The 18,688-nt window shown below is 31.4% G+C and overlaps 3 protein-coding genes across 3 annotated transcripts; all 3 read left to right on the top strand.

The window, feature by feature from the left end:
• Positions 1-1,927: 1,927 nt before the first annotated feature.
• On the top strand, positions 1,928-3,408 carry LOC101261443 (uncharacterized). The gene is made up of 3 exons (XM_019215622.3): positions 1,928-2,122; positions 2,616-2,951; positions 3,156-3,408. The coding sequence occupies exons 1-3, from the start codon at positions 2,041-2,043 to the stop codon at positions 3,257-3,259; spliced, it is 522 nt and encodes a 173-aa protein (XP_019071167.1). The 5' UTR covers positions 1,928-2,040; the 3' UTR covers positions 3,260-3,408.
• Positions 3,409-4,637: 1,229 nt separating this feature from the next.
• On the top strand, positions 4,638-9,524 carry LOC101261736 (transcription factor MYB1). Its single transcript, XM_004246320.4, has 2 exons — positions 4,638-5,074; positions 8,257-9,524. Exons 1-2 carry the CDS (start codon positions 4,705-4,707, stop codon positions 9,027-9,029), a joined length of 1,143 nt encoding a protein of 380 aa, XP_004246368.2. The 5' UTR covers positions 4,638-4,704; the 3' UTR covers positions 9,030-9,524.
• Positions 9,525-14,133: 4,609 nt separating this feature from the next.
• On the top strand, positions 14,134-18,060 carry LOC101262037 (uncharacterized). Its single transcript, XM_004246321.5, has 2 exons — positions 14,134-15,243; positions 17,587-18,060. Exons 1-2 carry the CDS (start codon positions 14,780-14,782, stop codon positions 17,822-17,824), a joined length of 702 nt encoding a protein of 233 aa, XP_004246369.1. The 5' UTR covers positions 14,134-14,779; the 3' UTR covers positions 17,825-18,060.
• The last annotated feature ends 628 nt before the right edge of the window (positions 18,061-18,688 follow it).

The following is an 18,688-nucleotide window of genomic DNA, read 5'->3' as shown; positions in this document are numbered from 1 at the left end:
ATAAAAATACCCGGCTCTATGAGTCTGATAATTGGAATGAGTACAATCTAAATCCCTTAACGAGGATCCATTGGAGGGCAAGTCTAGTGCTAGCAGCCGCGGTAATTCCAGCTCCAATAGCGTATATTTAAGTTGTTGAAGTTAAAAAGCTCGTAGTTAGACTTTGGGATGGTCCGGCTGGTCCGCCCTAGGTATGCACCGGTCGTCTCGTCCCTTATGTCGGCGATGCGCTCCTGTCCTAAATGGTCGGGCCGTGCCTTCGGCGCTGATACTTTGAAGAAATTAGAGTGCTCAAAAGCAAGCCTACGCTCTGTATACATTCTCACATTTCTTTAAGAATTAAAAAGAGTTTGTTTGATTTCTGAATCGAATTATATCAATTTCATAAAGAATATCTTAATATTCAATAAAGGAAGCTTGCAAACTGAGAAAGTAACAAAATTGTAGATTAAAAGTCTAATGTCTTATCTTTCTTACCTTTTCATTTCTCCATCCCCACAATTTTACTCCACCCCTTCTTCTAATCTTCCTAATCTTTTCATTCTTCCTACTTCTTATACTCTCTCCATTGAAGTAAAAAATGTTGGCATGACTTTTGATTGTTTACAATCTTGTCATAGTTCGAAGTTGATTTTGAATTTTACCCAATTGGAATTTTGGTGGTGATCGGTTGCCTAAAGATAATGGCGGTCTGATTGTTTTTAGTTGTTCACAATCTCGCTGGAGCTTGGGGTTGGCGGCTTTAGGATAGTTGAGACTTATTGGTTAAGTTGATTTGGTTTTTTTTTTGTTGTTGGTTCTCACTTATAGTTGCTGATTGAAGCTTGTTGGAGGTGGTGAGAATGAAGGCGTTTTGGTTGGAGAAGGTGAAGAGGACGAGAGGAAGGTAATAAATTTATGTTTGGTTGGATCTGAAACAAAGGTCATTTAAGTGGTGGATGACTTGAAATAAAGGTCAATCTCAAAACGAGTGATGTGTCTTCACATATAGATGATCAGTGCAAGAGTGCACTTAACTATGCAATACATCATCAGACAATTCACTACAAGAAAACTGTGAATTAAATGAGAATTTTCCTGGGAATTAGTGTGAAAATTTGTAGGAAAATAAGCTTCCTGCGAATTTTCATACTTATATCCAAGAAAATCCCCATGTAATTCTCACTGCTTTTGTAGTGATGCTAGGCACGAAAATCATTGCAATCTTGACAATTAAGTTTCAGGGTGATAAAATTCTAGGTAGTTCAAGAAGGCAATGTGATCTTGCATAGTTTAGGGGTCTTAGTAATACAAAAATATCAAGTTTAAGAGATAATATGATTTTCGCATAATTTAAGTGTGTAACTGACAAATTCGTTATAATTAAGGATTTCTGATATCTTATCCCTTCTTTTTATCATTTTCACTAATTGAGTTTAGGCCAAATTTTTTTTTTAGATAATGATCTAAAATTTTTAGGCTAGGCCAATTTCTGATGGAATGTGAGTGAGGCGAGGTCTAGAATAAACCGGGAGTAAAACGAAGGGAGTAAGTCTGTAGATAAATCAACATGCCATACAATTTACATTACATATCAATAACTAAGCAAAGTTTAACTCAATATAAATCGTGTTTTTATATTAATAAGATTTTAGTACTTCTTTTCTATTTGTCACATGTCTCTAAAAGAATAAGCACACTTTTTAAACCACTTAGGTACCAAATGATATGTTAAATGATGCTAAAAAAAAATTAATTTAGCATGTGAGTTTAAATTTTGACCTTATAAAAATTCATCAAATATTTAAAATAATCCTCACCAAAGAAAGATTAAAACAGAAAAGTAACTAATTAAGCTATTGATCAAACATTTGTATGATTTCTATTGGTCATTATACACAAAACAACTCCCTATATAAACCTAAGAAAACCCTTCATTCAAACTCATCTAAAACAAAAAAAAGTTCTTTCTCCATTTTCTTTTTTCCAACAACAAAAAAAAAATATACAAAAAAATAATCAAATTCCCAACTAAACAAAAGAGAAAAACAAGAAAAATAAATGGGTTCATCAATGAAATCATCTTTGATCCTTTTTTTTACATGTTCCCTTTTCCTCCAAGTCGCTTATGCGGTATATAAAAGTGAGTTAGTTGATTTCTTTACTAATCGTGAAAATAATATATTTAGTTGAATCTCATCAATTTTTCTTAATCAATATTATGAAAAAACAATTTGTTGAATTGAATCTCGTCTTTATTCATGCATGAACATATAATTTGGATTTATTGATTTGTTAATAATAATTCTGAAAACACTGAACTCAGTTGAATCACTCTTGATCAATCTCTCTTAATGCACATTATTCTTGTACTCCACTCTCCATCAATCTTCACACTTTTCTTAAGTCTGTCTCTAAAAAGAATATTACATTTTTTTAATCATAAATAACTTTAACTTTAAAATATTAATTTATTATCTTTACCGAATGATTCATAGCCACACATATTCTAAGATTTATTTTAGACAACAAATTGATTTATTTTTCTTTAACTTTATATGTACTTTAGTTAAACTGTGTCGCATAAATTGAAACAGAACGAACAACTACCTAACCATTCTCTTTCTTTTTTGTAGCTGAGGTAAAATGTGAGAGTTTACCAAATAGTGATTGTGCATTTGCAATTTCATCAACTGGAAAAAGGTGTGTATTAGAAAAAGCAAAAAAACCAAAAGATGACTTAATTAGTAGTGAATATGAATGCAAGACATCAGAAGTTATGGTTCAAAACATGAAGGAACACATTGAAACAGATGAATGTATTGAATCTTGTGGTCTTAATAGAAATTTCTTTGGAATTTCATCTGATGATTTGCTTGAGCCTCGATTTGTTTCCAAATTATGTGCCCCTGCTTGTTATCAACAATGCCCCAATATTGTTGACCTTTACTTCAACTTGGCTGCTGGTGAAGGTAAATCTAACGACTTTACGATTCAGTGCTGATGTATTACTCGTTAAAAAATATAAAACATAGGTATACTTTTGTTGTCTAATAAATGACGCATAGTACAAAATATGTATAATTTGTTAGACAATAAAAATATATATATGCATTATTTTTTTATTATTATAATCGTCTTAATTATTTCGAGATTTTGTATTTATTTATGTGTAGGAGCATACTTGCCAGACATATGCAACAAGAACAAGAAGTTGAAGAGTAGTGGTGCTGCTGAAGATGGTGTTGATGCTCCTGCTCCATCTCCTTCATTTTTATAAAATTATTTTTACACCTTATTATAAAATAATATATATGAATAATTTCTTTTTACAAGAAGATATTAGAATTTTTTTCCATGTGACGTTTTAATTTTTTGTACCAATTATTTTTTCAGTGAAAATTTAATAAAGACTCTCCTTTTTTTTTACGTGAGATTTATTGTTTAATTGTGTATTTAAACAAGAATTTAAAGAAAATTGTTAGTGAACTTTGAAAAATGAAAAGAAAGAAAATTATGCCTAATTATTAAATTAATTAAAATTGGTTATACGAATTCTCGTTAGATTATATGTAAATTTAAGCTTAGCTAATAAAACACTATACTAATTAATGGGTGGATTGTAACTTACAATTTTTTTAAAAGTATGACGTATTATGTTTTTGCACCATCTCCTTTAGTACTAATTTAAACCTAGTTTAGAGTGAAAATATTTTTAAATTTTTTGTTTATTATAGTTGGGCATTATTTTATATGCATATAGATTTTGATAGTAGATCATGAAACTTTTTTTGAAAATTCCAATAACAAATATAATTTCAATTAAAATTAAAAATTTAAAAATATTTGAATATCAATTTAAAATGTATGATAAAACAGAACTTTTCATCATTTTATATACTCATGATAATGGTAAATATAACTAAACAAATAAAGATACGTGGAAGACTCTAAAAAGAATATCAAAATTGAATGAAATGGTCCACAAGACCAAATTTTTTATAAATAGGCTAAAAAAACATAAAATGTTAATTTTATCCTTCGAACAATAAATACACATATTAACAGAGTGTTGCTTCTTATTCACTTTTATTAGATAGTAAAATGAAAAATACTCTGCATATCAAGCATTTTTCCATATTAATAAAAATAATTTCAAGTAATTTGATGTAAATAATAAAAATTAAAATTTTGCTTTATCTGAATTGAGTTTAGATTAATCAAAGTAAAAAAAAATAATATTTCTTTTAGTTTTTCATTTGATATTCAGAGTCTAAATTAGAGCTCTAATTAAATTTAAATCTCGTATTACATGATCAATCTGAGGGTAACGTTCTCAAAATAATTTTCTCCATATCAAAAGTCAAATATGAGACTGGCCTATAATTAATTAAGGACGGAATATTCTCAATATCACACTATAACTCAAGTTGCTAAAAAAGCTTTTTTGAATGTATTGTATGTGTCAAACATAGTTCCTTTTTTTAAAAAATTATGGACGATATTTTCTAAGAGTTGGAGCAATTTTTTTTAAAAAAATATGGACGATATTTTCAAAGAGTTTGAACAACAACGTAGGTTACAAGGGTAAAAATGGAAAAACAAACAAATTTCGAAGTAACTAGCTGTCTTCACTCTCTCTATATACCTACCTTCGTCTATTTTGCAGTTGTACTTAGGCGGGTACCCAAAACAACATAAAATCAAAATTTTAAAACACAAAAAATGGAAAACGATACACCGGAAGTTCAAGAAGTGACCGTCGCCGTTGATGGTTCTCACGGCGGAGGAATTGGGGATGCCTCCATGGGAGGCGGCGGCGGCGGCGGCGGTGTTGATGGCGGTGATGAAGAGGAAGTGTTGATGCTAGAGGACGGAAGTGGAAGCAGTGACCAAGTGAGAAAGAAAACAGCAGACCGTGTAAAAGGACCATGGTCACCTGAAGAAGACGCTATACTTAGTCGTTTGGTAAGCAATTTTGGGGCGAGGAATTGGAGTTTGATCGCTCGTGGAATTCCCGGCAGATCGGGAAAATCGTGCCGGTTGCGATGGTGTAATCAGCTTGACCCTGCTGTTAAACGCAAACCCTTTACCGGTAACTTTCGAAAACCATATGTTTATTTTTGTTCTGCCATTTGGTTAAAAGGGGTTTTATGAAAATTCAGTTTCTTCTTGTGATATGATCCTGCATTGATGTTTTACTTTTTAGTAATGTTTGGATTTTGGATTTTGAATTTTGAATTTTGAATTTGGGGTTGATAAGATCTTGATAGTAAGTATTGACCATAGTTGAATATCTGTTGAAAATATAATTTCTACTTGTGATTTTGTAGTTTGTATTGTTTAGCTCAGGTAAAGTTTGGATGTTGAACTTGGTGTCAAGAAAATCTTGGCAGTTAAGGTATTGACCAAAGTTGAATATTTCTGGTGAAATGTAGTTTCTACTTGTGTGTCAAGAGAATCCTGGCAGTAAGGTATTGACTAAAGTTGAATGTTCCCGGTGAAATGTAGTTTCTACTTGTGAATTTGTAGTGCGTTCATGTTTAACTTTAGCTAAGTTTGGATTACCTGTGTTCAAGATTAAAGTCTGGATTTTACCAATCAAAAAAATGATTAATGTTTGGAGTTTCAACCAAAGCAGAAGGTATTTGATCATAGCTCTGTATTTAGGTGAAATGTAGTTTCCACTTGGGATATTGAAGTTCATTGATGTTTAGATCCAGCAAAGTCTGTATTTTTAAACTGTCAAAATTTGATTTTGAATTTTCAACTTGAGGTCAACAGGATTCTGAACGGAAGCTATTGACCCACATGAGAGTTCTGATGATCTTAAGGTTTGGAAAATTACGTAGTGATAAAGATTGGATCAGGGCTTGCTAAAGGTCACAGATGTACAAATGCATTCAGGTTTAAGTCATGGATCATTCAAGTGAATAGGTGATCTCACGTGTGCATTTTTTACATGTAAAAGAGACTGTTACTTCCATTATTTGGGACTTGCACTTGTATTTTCATTTGAGCTGAAAATACATCTAGGGGTTTTAGCAGATCTGACTATGCTCGAGCTATGTTGCTCATACTCTTCCAAAAATCCTAAAGCCACTGGGTGCATGTCAGATCCATCAAAGTAGTGCATTTTTGGAGGATTTGACACGGTGCGGCTGCATTTTGGAGAGTCCTAGCAACATAGCATTCAAGTCCAAATCTTTACCACTGTTCACTGGCCAAGCGACCATGTCACCCCCGTTCTCGAGAAGTAGCGAACTGATCGTCAAGAGTAGCTCACCTTTAGATTGCTTGTTATACCATGAGAGGAAGAGTTCAAGTTTTTACTAGTATACAATAGTAGGTCCTTGCACTAGTCTTGAAACTCAAAGTTAGTGAATGATGGAACGGTCTAGGTCTTATAAAAGTTGAAGTGTAAATACATGACAGTATGGTATAACTCTTGAGTAGAGACAAAAAATAACTCAGCTTTGAGAACGTGGCCATGAATTAAGCCAGTGGCTTTAAAGGTGAAAATTCCAACTGCAGGAGAAGAAGGCTCCGCACACAGTAGAAGGGAAATAAGAGTGCGTTTTCTAAAAAAGAGAAACAATACTAGAGAGACCAATCTAGAAAAGAAGGGAATTGTAACAGAAGAAGTCAATGAAGAGAACTGAGAAGACTAAAGTAAATCTGAAGAGAAATCCTAGTACTGAGATTGCAGCCCTTGTTTTCAAATAAACCTACCGATTCTTTTTGTATCTATTTGCGCTTTACTTTATGAAGTGTACGCTTCTTCGGAATTGCTTTGCTTCATCCATGCAAGCAAGGACATCCTCACTTCATATCTCTTTATCGCTCTAAGCGCCCAAAACCATACATGTAATAATACAGACTATTTACTGACTAATGATAGGTTGCTGCAGATTAATGAACTAGGTTATGCATACTAGTGTTGAGCCTTTGATGGCTCTTCTAAGATTCTAATTTAACTGAACTATTCAAATTTTAACTTTTGTGACTATGGTTTTCAGCAAACTAAATCAACAATCATTTTAATGTTTTCTACCTCCGTCCCAGCAAAATGGGACGAAAGTAGTATTTTTTTTATTTTTTTTCTCTCTTTAACTATAAAGCATAATCTGTGAAACACCAGATTATTTTGCAGTTTAGAAGATTATATGTGGGGTTAATGAAAAGCTAATAATACCCACCAAGTACCAACCGAGATGCTGGTTATGACCACTTTTCCTAGGCTAGGTTGGGTTGGGAAGTAAAAAGGGAGTGCACAGGCTACTTTCCTATTTGTTCGAGAATTAAAGGAGGGGAAGCGAAAGTGTTGAGGTTGTATCTTCTCAACGGTGGGGACTTAGGACCTTCCCCTTGATTAACAATTAAACCTCTTTGCAATTTGCATCTAAAAAGGATGGTACTATTGCTGATTTTCTCTCTACCTCTGGTTGGCAGCTAAAGATTCAGTAGTAATTTGAATGATTGAGGGATAGAAGAATTTTGCCAGTTGCTTAAACAATTTTGCAGTTTCTTAAACAATTTAAATTGATCTAGTAAGATGGATACCATGATTTGGCTGGTAAGTAAAGACAAGAAATTTTCGGTCAAGAATTTGAGGTACTTCTGATAAAGCAGTTAGGTCAATGGGATACTTATTGGCATTGGAGGGTGATATGGAAGATAAAAGCTCCTGCCAAGTGGCATGTTTTTTTTTTTTTTGGGAGGGGGAGGGGGGGATGTTGGGAGTTATTCGTAGACATATGGCTGGAGAGGAACAAGGCTTGCTTTGACGGGCAGGGAACTCACTTTTCTAGAATTAAGAAAAGATGTTTACAAACTCTGTACTGACGGTGTAAAAGTGACTCGCTTGATAGTTTGAACCAGTAAATGGATTTACTGGACATGTTAGGAAGAAGAGTGTAGTAGGCTTCTTCTTTTTTTTTTCTTCTACCATCTTGGTACCATTCAATAAAATCTATACTTGTAGCCAAAAGATAAAATAAAGCATCTACTATACATGCAGTGAAATGTGTTTTTCTCCTACATATTTGAAGATTTGGTGTTGTCCAGTTTCAAAAAAAGATTTGGGGCTGTTCTACATCAAACTAGAGATATTTCTTAGTTTCCAGCGGAGTCACCCCTAGTTTCTGATATTAGGAAACAATTATTGCTATTCATGCTTATATTAACGCCCCACTTTGTGGGATTTCACGGGTATGTTGTTGTATGCTTATATAAGTAGCTGTTGAATGAAACTAATAATTCCGCCACTCTTGACAGATGAAGAAGATCGGATTATCCTTCAGGCTCATGCCATTCATGGGAACAAATGGGCATCAATTGCAAGGCTTTTGCCAGGTAGAACAGATAATGCCATTAAAAATCATTGGAATTCAACCTTGAGGCGCCGTTGTGCTGAACATGGTAAGTTAAGAAGTGACTCCAGCAACATCCTGGAGGATGCTAGTGCTGGGAAATCAAAAGCATCATCTGAGGAAACCCAATCATGTGGTGATGTGAATTCTTTGAAAGCAATTGAAGCAAAAGACGTTAGCTCTCAAGAAAACCAAGAAGGTAATCACTACGAGGATAGGAGTCAAGAAGTAGTTCAACGGAGTGATGTAGCAAATGATCCTCGTACTCTCTTCCGTCCTGTGGCTCGGATAAGTGCTTTTAGCGTATATGGTTCTTTGAATGTCCCAGAATCCCAACTGCAAACTCCAAGGCTAATTCCTACCCAAGCCCCTGATCTTGGGATCACCAAGTTGCTTGAAGGAGCTTTCACCGACAGATTAGTGCCTCACCAATGTGGCCATGGCTGTTGTGGCAATGTCAATCAAGAAATTAACGGAAGCTCACTATTGGGGCCTGAGTTTGTTGACTACGCTGAGCCTCCTTCCTTCTCAAGCCATGAGTTGGCCGCATTAGCCACAGAGATAAGTAACGTTGCTTGGTATAAAAGTGGGTTGGAAAACAGCAGCATTGAGGCTACCTTCAATCCAACAACCAGGGCAGCCTGTGGTACCTCTCATTTGCCAAGCAGACCATTCTAATCTTTCAAATTAGTAAACTTGGAATTGATAATGGATGCAGTGTCAACCTCAACTACCATAATATAAAAGATTTTGAGGCTGAGTTGATTTACCCAACTTAATTGGAATATACACAGTACAGGATTAAGAGAAGGTGGATGGGATACCTGATTTAGTGTCCAAACTCTGGTTGAAAAGAGTGTAAATGCATTATTTTTCCTAGGTCTTCATTCATTCATGATGAGGAATTTTTAGAAATTTTCTTAAATTAGATGAGTCCAGTAAAATGGTAGTATGATCTGAAGCTTGATATGTTATAATTCAACAAGATGATGGATTTCTTTTTTATTCAAAGAGTGTGCTTCCTCCTTACTCAGTTGGGATGATGCAAAGGAAAAAGAAAGATGGTACATTCTTGTAATTCAACAGTTCCTGGTAAAATTGTAACATGCCTTGTGCATGGTTTATTTTGTAGAGGGACTTTCAATGAACATCATATCATTTATATTCATTTCATATTCATATTTTGTAGAGTGACTTTGAATGAGGAAGGCATAAGTTGATCGAATTTATGTACAACTTTTACAAAATACTAACGACAACTTCTTAATGTGACGTATTAAATAAAAATTATAATGAGTTGAATACTCGATGCATATTTAAAGTTGTTGGAACAATTTATTTTCTGAAATTCAATTGATAGCAATGTATAGGATGTACCTTGTAATTAATAATTTAGGTTGAATAGACTCATCATTCATTAATTTGAGCTAACGTAATTCATCACATATACTATTAAAAGTAGAAAGCTTTAAAATGCGATTCTTATTATTAAATTACGTTACATGATCAAAATTTAACTGAATCATACCGAATTTGAATGTAACGATTTTGAGAAGTCCAATTTTTGTTATACATTATAGAGGAACTTATATCATTGATATTCTAGTTAAAAATATCTCGTAAAATTAATCAAGATACACATAAATTAACTCGATAAAAGACTTAAAATGCATTGGAAGAATCTGGTGTACTGGCTCCTGTTTAACCACCAGAAATTAAAGATCCAGTGGTACCATGAAAACAAAAGAAATCAGTGCTCTATTATTCTTTCTTTAAATCCCAAACTTTTGGTGTCATATTTAGATATATGAAAGTGATGGAAAACAGACATGTGCTGAGTACCATGCTAAGTTTTCAGAATAAGTGATACATTATTTTTGACTTTATGGACCATACTATATAAATGAAAAATTAAAATAAAATCTTATAGCAATGTAGTAGGAGTTACTAGTTAAACAAGTAGGGCTTGAGTAAAATGTTTGTAGCAATAACATATAATTTTGTTGGTAAAGAGCGCTTCTCTCGAATAAAACTCTATTCAATATAAATTTAAATTAATCGAACTCTAATATAAATATCGAGGAACCAAACAAAGGGCAAGGAGGAATGGGTTTGAACTTTTCCTACTTGTCACGCAAAGTGTGCCTTACACATACAAACAAACATCACTGGGCCCTCTGCTACTCTCTTATTTCACTGTAAAGTTCTGTGCTGCTGCCTGCTAGGGTGGAGAAAGAGTGTCGATTGAAGTCTCGGAAGTAGATTTTATTATTAATTCGTGAAGGTAGAAAGATTATGTTGTTTTTAAAAGATTTATGTTTGTATTATAATTCGCTATCTACATATCTTCTTGTTTAGGATTATGTTCTTGCTTATCGATTAGCTGAAGTTATGTCGTCGTGTCTTGTTTAATCACCTTTTTTAATACTTTTTCCTTTATCTCCACTTTGTATGTCTAAATTATCTTAGTCTCGCTTCCCTTATATTATCTACAACACAGGCTACATTTTTGCTTGGATATATTTCTTATTTTTTATTATCTTATCACTCATAGTATACTCATTCATAATATACACATTTTTGCAATTTGCACCTTATGAACATGAAAGTTCTTGATCGGCTAGCACTTCGTTTTATCAACAAATAAAATTGATCTAATCATCACGAACTATTATTATTATTATTATTAGTATTATTATTATTATAACTATTTCTTTGATTATCTCAAAATTAAATTAAAGCTAATGGCCGAGTAATAAACATGTAATTTCTACTGAGAACTCCACGGTGGATTTTTAGTATTTTGTTATGTTAAAACTCAAAAGTAGAACTCCTTTTAGTTTTTACTGAATAAAATTTTACTAAAGAATTGTTGAATCGCTCAACACTATGTAAGAGTACAGTAGCATGGCAACTATTATAATATGATACAAACAATAATATTATAAAAATTATATAGTTAACTAGACAATGATCTAAAACCTCATCCCTTTATTAAGGTGGGAAATAAATAAATTTAGCGATATAATCAGTATTCTGATATGTATACTGTATATATTTATCTAATTACACGATATAATTTTTCGATAAAAAATATATCATATTTGCTAAGCTATACTAGGAATAGAAGGAGAATATTATTTTTTATTAGTATGCATATATATGGTTTAGTTACAATAGCATAAACTTGTTGTATTAGTTGGAAAATCAGTCGAAATATCATTTCTTTTCCTTCTTTAGATCAGACTTTGACGTAAATTTATTTATTTGATTTCAGAATATTTTACAAGTCTAACATAATTTATGAATGATTATAATTTATTTTATTAAGCAAAAATAAAAATTATAATTAAAAAAAATATGTATCACGTAAAATAAAAAAGCATACGAATGAATTAAGAGTTATTTAGTTTTCTTCTATTTTATAGTAAAAGTAAATGACAAGCCAATAATACATGCTAAACGTAATAATAATAATAATAATAATAATAATAATAATAATAATAATAATTTATAGAATAGTACAAAAGATATACGATCCATATAATACCATATTGTCAGAATGAAGGACATGGAGACTAGTCTAAATTATTTATTTATTTATTTTAACCTTTTTTTTTTTTGTAAAGAATATGAAATCAAGGTTGCCAATAAGACAATATAACACCTGAAAAAGGTAAACTAAGATATATATTCAATAAAAATTGTAAAAAGGAAAGGAAGGTATACTCAAACTTGCAATTAGCTCTTTTGGATAAAATAATATAAATGTATATGGGGATCCATGATTTCACAATAATAATATCAATAATAATAATAATAATAATAATAATAATAATTTATAATAGAGTCTCAAAATTATAAACATAAATTTTATTTTTAATACAAGTAAAAATTCAAAAAACTCTCAATTTAAGTAAAACAGAACAAAATTGTAAGGAATTTAAGTAAAAATGTCTATAACTTATTTTCCAAATAATACATAATCGATTAGCTTATGCAACAATATCTTTTATGACTAGATCGGTATACTCAAGATCTAGATTTAATCGATTTCAAAGTAAATTTGTTTGAATTTTTTCATATGCATTTATGATTTTTGTCTTATATATAGTTAAATTTCAACTTGTTTAAAATTTACATGAGCGGTATTTTATATATATATATATATATATATATATATATATATATGTGGATTAAGAAATAATAATAATTATAACTTGAATCCACAAAATTCAATTTTAATTTCATTTTCTTGTTACTATTACTAATTAGTTGGTTTATTTTGAATTCATTTATGAATATAACACAATTTGCTATTAACAAGGAATTTGAATGCCATTTCTACTTTTTTTATAACAAAACAATGCTACATTCAAATAAGATGCTCTTCAAATTTTTGTTTATATAAGTCAAAATATTCTTAGTCGTTATAACCTAATTTTGCAAGATTTAGCTTTAGAAAATTCTGCTTTATCCATCATATGCTTTATAAGAATTAAACTTATTTGATATAAGTTCTATAACATTTAATTCACTCTTCATAAGTTTTACGAATTTTTATCTTATAAATTATACTGAACTTATGTCTCTTACAGTATAAATATCGTAAAATTAAATAACATAACTTATTATGCTTATAAAGTTGCGACCTATATGTCATTAATCACGCACAATTAGTGTACCATAATGAACTTTGGCTAATTCATTTAAGATTCACTTGAAACCATTCAAATATCATCGTATTATGAAAAACATGTTTTAATCAAACTGTCATTTGCATCTAGTCGTAATGTAGGTAGAATTTTAATCTAAAAAGTTTAAAAAAAAATAAGTAATATTTTAAATAAGTAAATTAGGTCAAATATCAAACTAAATCCTCAAACTCATAAAAATCTCACAAACTAAACAACTTTTACAAATTCATGAACTCATATAATTTTCCCCCTAAATGAAGTAATACATTGAAACTATACTTGCACAAACTCTTGTATCTATACTAGTAAAAATAAAATAATTCATTATTTGCATTCACCAACTCCAAAGAGATAGGGAAAAAAAATAACTTTTTTTAAAAAAGTGGGAGGAACCACTACTCGAATGCTTATTATTATTATTATTATTATTATTATTATCTTACACTAAAAACGATCATAATTTACACCAACCACAATCATTTTCACCACGAACACAAAATACATATTGAAACTAGAAAAATCTAAAAAAAAAAAAAGATATTGTAAAAAGAAAGAATTCATCATAGATTTTTATTTCACTTTTTACATTTTCTACCAAATAAAAGGAAAATTATATAGATCTTGAACTGACAATTCAGATCGTTTGATGGAAGTACTGTTTGAAATTGCAAGATACTATTATTGGTTTAATTTTTTTATTTTATTAACTCGATAAAAATAAAATTTTTTAAATTTCAATTTCTTAAATTAAAAATAAATAAAATTAAAAACACGTCAGGTAACAAGTTAAAGTTAATAAATTATAATTTTTTTTTAAAAAACATTCTAAAAAAGAAAGTAAAACAAACAAATTAAAACAAAGTTAGTTGTTACTTCTTTTATTACATTTTATTTGTGATGTTTGACTTAACACGAAATTTAAAAAAATAAATTAAAAATAATTTATAATAAAATCTTAAATCAAAGGTTTATAGCTCCTATCAAAATAATATTTAATGTTGTGCTATTAATTAAACAAACAAAATAAAATAAATAGTCATTTATTAGATTCTATTTATGTAAGATTTCATTCCTTTTCTTCATCTGATTTTAAAAGGTACTAATACTCTAATTTTTTCTTTTAGTCATAAAAATTTCATGACTTGATTTAAATATAATTAGAAAAAAAATATTTATTTATTTTTTGAAAAAAAAAAAAAAAACTCAAGAGAGATTACTTCACCAACTAGAGTAGAATAATTATGATATCTTAAAGGTGGGCCATTTCTTCCTAAAGACTGTCACACAGCTACTCTAACAGAACCATGAGCTCTCTCTCTCTTTTACATTCTTGTTTTTTTCCTCCTTAAGCACTCTCATCACTTTCTATAAACACTTGAAACAATACATTTATACTCTCTCTCTCTTCTTGTTTTTTTTTTTTCTGTTAAATTTTAGAAAATGGGGTGTTAATGGTTTACCTAATCCATCACCTTACTAATAGACCAAGAAATGAGGTAATGGGGCCTTAAATCATGCAGTACTATAAATGGTAACAAAAAAAAATTGAATCTTGGGAGTTGTAATACTTCAAAGATTTGATTTTTATGGTTTTAATGCTATTCTTGGTTGTGGGGTTGTTGAGAATTGAATCTTGAGAGTTGTAATACATCAAAGTTTTGATTTTTATGGTTTTAATGCTATTCTTGGTTGTGGGGTTGTTGAGAAGTTCAAATCTTGATTTTGGGGTTGATGGAAATGGCAAGTGTAGATGTGTCTAATGTGGATTTAGAAGCTGGCGCCGGAGCCGGTGGACATAGTCGCCGGTGCTCAGGTAGTGGTAGTAGTGTTTGTTTTTCTGATGCTGATGAGGGTTCTTGTTATTCTCAGTTTTATTCAACTGCTGATGGGTCAAATTATGATGATTATAGTTTTGCTTGTGCTACTGAGTCTGAAATAGGGGAAGTTATGGAGGTGTCAAGGAGAGTTTCATCTGTGGCTGAGTCTGATAGATCAGTGGATTTGGAAAATGGAATTGGTGAAACTAAGTTGCATGTTGGGAAAATTGAAAGAGATTGTAGGATTTGTCATTTGAGTTTGGTGAGTTCTGGTCCTGAATCTAGTTTTGCTATTGAATTGGGATGTTCTTGTAAAGATGATTTGGCTGTTGCACATAGGCATTGTGCTGAGGCATGGTTCAAAATCAAAGGAAATAAGTAAGTATAGCAAAGCCTTAGTTTACGTTTCAAATTTCTGACTTACATTTTAGTTTGTTGTTTCTGAATTTTGATATATTAGATTTGTCTAATGTGATCAATCTAGATGCTTAAGTGGTAATGTTACCATCTGGAAACAAATTGTTGTTTAGTTTTATGGTGTCTAACTGTGGTATCCGGGCAAGGGCAAGCTTATGCATACTTTGACTAATTCCATGGGATACGTGTCCCTACCAAGCAATAGTTACAAGATAACTCTGTCCTAAGCTTGCCCTCCACTAATTCCACGGGATACTGCCACCACAACAAGTAGAAGAACTCACCTAGTGTTTTCTGTCTCTGCGGTGATTTGAACTAGGATCTCAACAATGAAGTGTATTTGCACTTGATAGTTGGTTGCAATGACAATGATTTGTTGAATCTTCTGTTGGAAGTGATTGATTTCTTTATTCATATTGGCAGTACATGATCTGTCAGAATAACTTTTTTTTTGTAGGGTAACGTAAAAGTTTGGTCTATGATGTCTGTTCTCTTGGGAAAGAGATAACATGATGTATTTTATGGTAGAAAAAGGAAAAGTTAACTAAAGAATCTTAATGGAATAAAATAAAATGAAAAATGAGACTAAATCAATTGTAACTTGACAAGTACCATTAGGAATTTTAATGACTTTTTGGAAAGAATTAGGATGTATTCTAACTACACCGACAATTCTTCATACTCTGCCCTTAAATGTTCTTTAGTTTCTAAACTTTTCCTGATATTTGATACTACGCACTTTTCTTTTATCAAAGTGAAGATTTGACCTTAGTGGATTAAGTAATAACTTTTATTTTCCCCCTCAATATGAAGTAATATTTTGCTGTCCTCCACTTTGCATATTCTATTACTTAGATGCTAAGATCTTTACTATGATTATCAATTCTGTGACAATGACCTCTGATGTGTGCACAGTCAAGATTCTAGTGTCATTTTCAGATAAATGTCCGAACATTGTTTTGGACATCTTGGATGTATCATTGTGGTTAAGAAGATCGAAATTTAATTGCTGGAATATACAAAACTGAATTTTTGATTTGTTAGACTTCCTGAAGAATCAAACATATGTTATATATAACAGAAAATCATGAGGTGGTATTAAGAGTTAGATCTCTGTGTGCACACGCGCATCTGTGCACTTGGTGGTGCAACCTCGCAGGGGAGAGGTGGAGGATCGGAACAACTGAATTGTGCATAATTAACTGCTTGTTTGTTTTTCCCTTTAAAGATGCTTCTTTTGAAGATAATGATGATGATCAAATTCTCCTTCAGTCCTAGTTTAATGGCAAAGGAGTAAAAAGTAAAGGATCTCACTATGATCTGTTCTGTTTCTTTAGATGTTCATCTTCAAATTGTTTTATGTTTGTGGGTATTATTCAACTGCGAAGCCTATGAACCAAATGTTCGCTATTCCAACACACTAAGGTTGTAAAAGCAATCCCCAAAACCAAAGTGTAAAATGTGTCTTACATTCAATTGGCTGTAACAGTTTAGTGAGAGATTTATGTTAGCTTGATTATACCAAAATATGAAACTTTTGAAGTGTCCATAAGTGCATAATCGTCATCCTTTATCAATATCTGCCTACACACACATGTGATGAGTATTCCGACTTCTTGACTGGTATGCTTTACTTAGCAACTTCCTCCTCCAACTAAAATCTATGAAGGTCTGTCCAATTCCATATGCCAGAACTATTTCCATCTCTTATGACCCGATACTCACTGACTCATTGACGTCGTAAGGGTTTGTTTGTTATATTTTACTAGTGTTGTTCCTTGTCATTCCTCCTCATATTGTTGTAAATTAATAATTAGATTTTCATCATCAAACTCTTTGTTGTAGTTTTTCTTTCTGATGGAAAAGCTGAACTGTCTGATAAATGCATTTCGGTGATCTTTCTTATCAACTTTGTGACTAATTCTTGTGTAACCAAAAATTCTCATCTTTCAGTAATCAAAACAACTTGTTAGACAAGGACCTTGATAGGTTATGAACATACGTCATAGTAGAATTCGTGAAAGTATTAAAGACCACAAACTTAGACAGGACACCATTATCTTATCGCGGTCCTAATTTTTTGAAATTGGTTCTTTTGTGTTCCAAGGAATAAGTTTTTTCTGTGTCAAACTTTGGAATTCTTTTCAGTCTTGTTCTGTTACATATTCCACTTGGTTTCATGTTTTCCCGACATGGTAAAATTACGCAGAAACTCCCACCCTCTCCTATACAAGCTCTTTTATAAAATTGTTATACTGCTAGATATCTTGTGACCCTTGTTAACATTTGAAGTTCTTTTTCCAGGACTTGTGAAATCTGCAATTCTCTCGCACGCAACGTCATTGGTCCAAATGATGTCGAATCAGCACAGCAAACAAATGAATCGAGTGCAGTGGCTACAAGTGCAGCATCTGCACCAATATCAGCAGCTTCAGAAGCTCGAACTTGTTTGAATGGCCATCGATTCTTGAATTTCCTCTTAGCTTGTATGGTATTCGCGTTTGTCATCTCTTGGCTCTTCCACTTTAACATTCCATCATAGAAGGTAGCGTTGGAGAGAGTTCATGTGCCATGAAATTCGAAGGTGATTGAAGGCTTTAAAAAAAATGGTAACACGTATTTACGACTAGCTGTGGGAATATATCTATCTACAGAGCAATGTTTCATCTGTCTACTACACCTTAGATATAGAGATCAATTTGTTAGTTGTGTATGGTCTATTTATAAACTAATACTGCCCTTTGATCTCATGAAAATGCCAGCAGTTGTTTTAGTAAATCCTTTCATATTTGAGTCAATTTCAGTTACACATCTATTACTTTGTTTTTTCAAGTAAACATTTTGATATGATGTGCTTCAAATATAGTCTTAAAACAAATTGAAAAGTGGATATATTGCAATGCGTACAATTTGAATTCATACTATACAATATTAAAATATCTAGCATGTTGGGGACAACAAATATTCATAAATATAATTACCTTCCATAGATATCATTGCGAAGTACATGAATTACATAACATCATTGAAACAAAATAATTATTTATTGTTTTGTTTCAATAATGATATGTATTTCTTGTACTTCGCAGTGATATCTATTGACCAAAATGATATGATCAATGATTTAATATAAGAGAAAAGCTTCCATAGATATCATTGCGAAGTACATGAATTTCATAACATCATTGAAACAAAATAATTATTTATTGTTTTGTTTCAATAATGATATGTATTTCTTGTACTTCGCAGTGATATCTATTGACCAAAATGATATGATCAATGATTTAATATAAGAGAAAAGCTTCCATAGATATCATTGCGAAGTACATGAATTTCATAACATCATTGAAACAAAATAATTATTTATTGTTTTGTTTCAATAATGATATGTATTTCTTGTACTTCG

Source organism: Solanum lycopersicum, chromosome 9, assembly GCF_036512215.1.
Source record: "Solanum lycopersicum chromosome 9, SLM_r2.1".
NCBI classification, from domain to species: domain Eukaryota; kingdom Viridiplantae; phylum Streptophyta; class Magnoliopsida; order Solanales; family Solanaceae; genus Solanum; species Solanum lycopersicum.
This window is presented reverse-complemented; position numbering and strand designations above follow the sequence as displayed.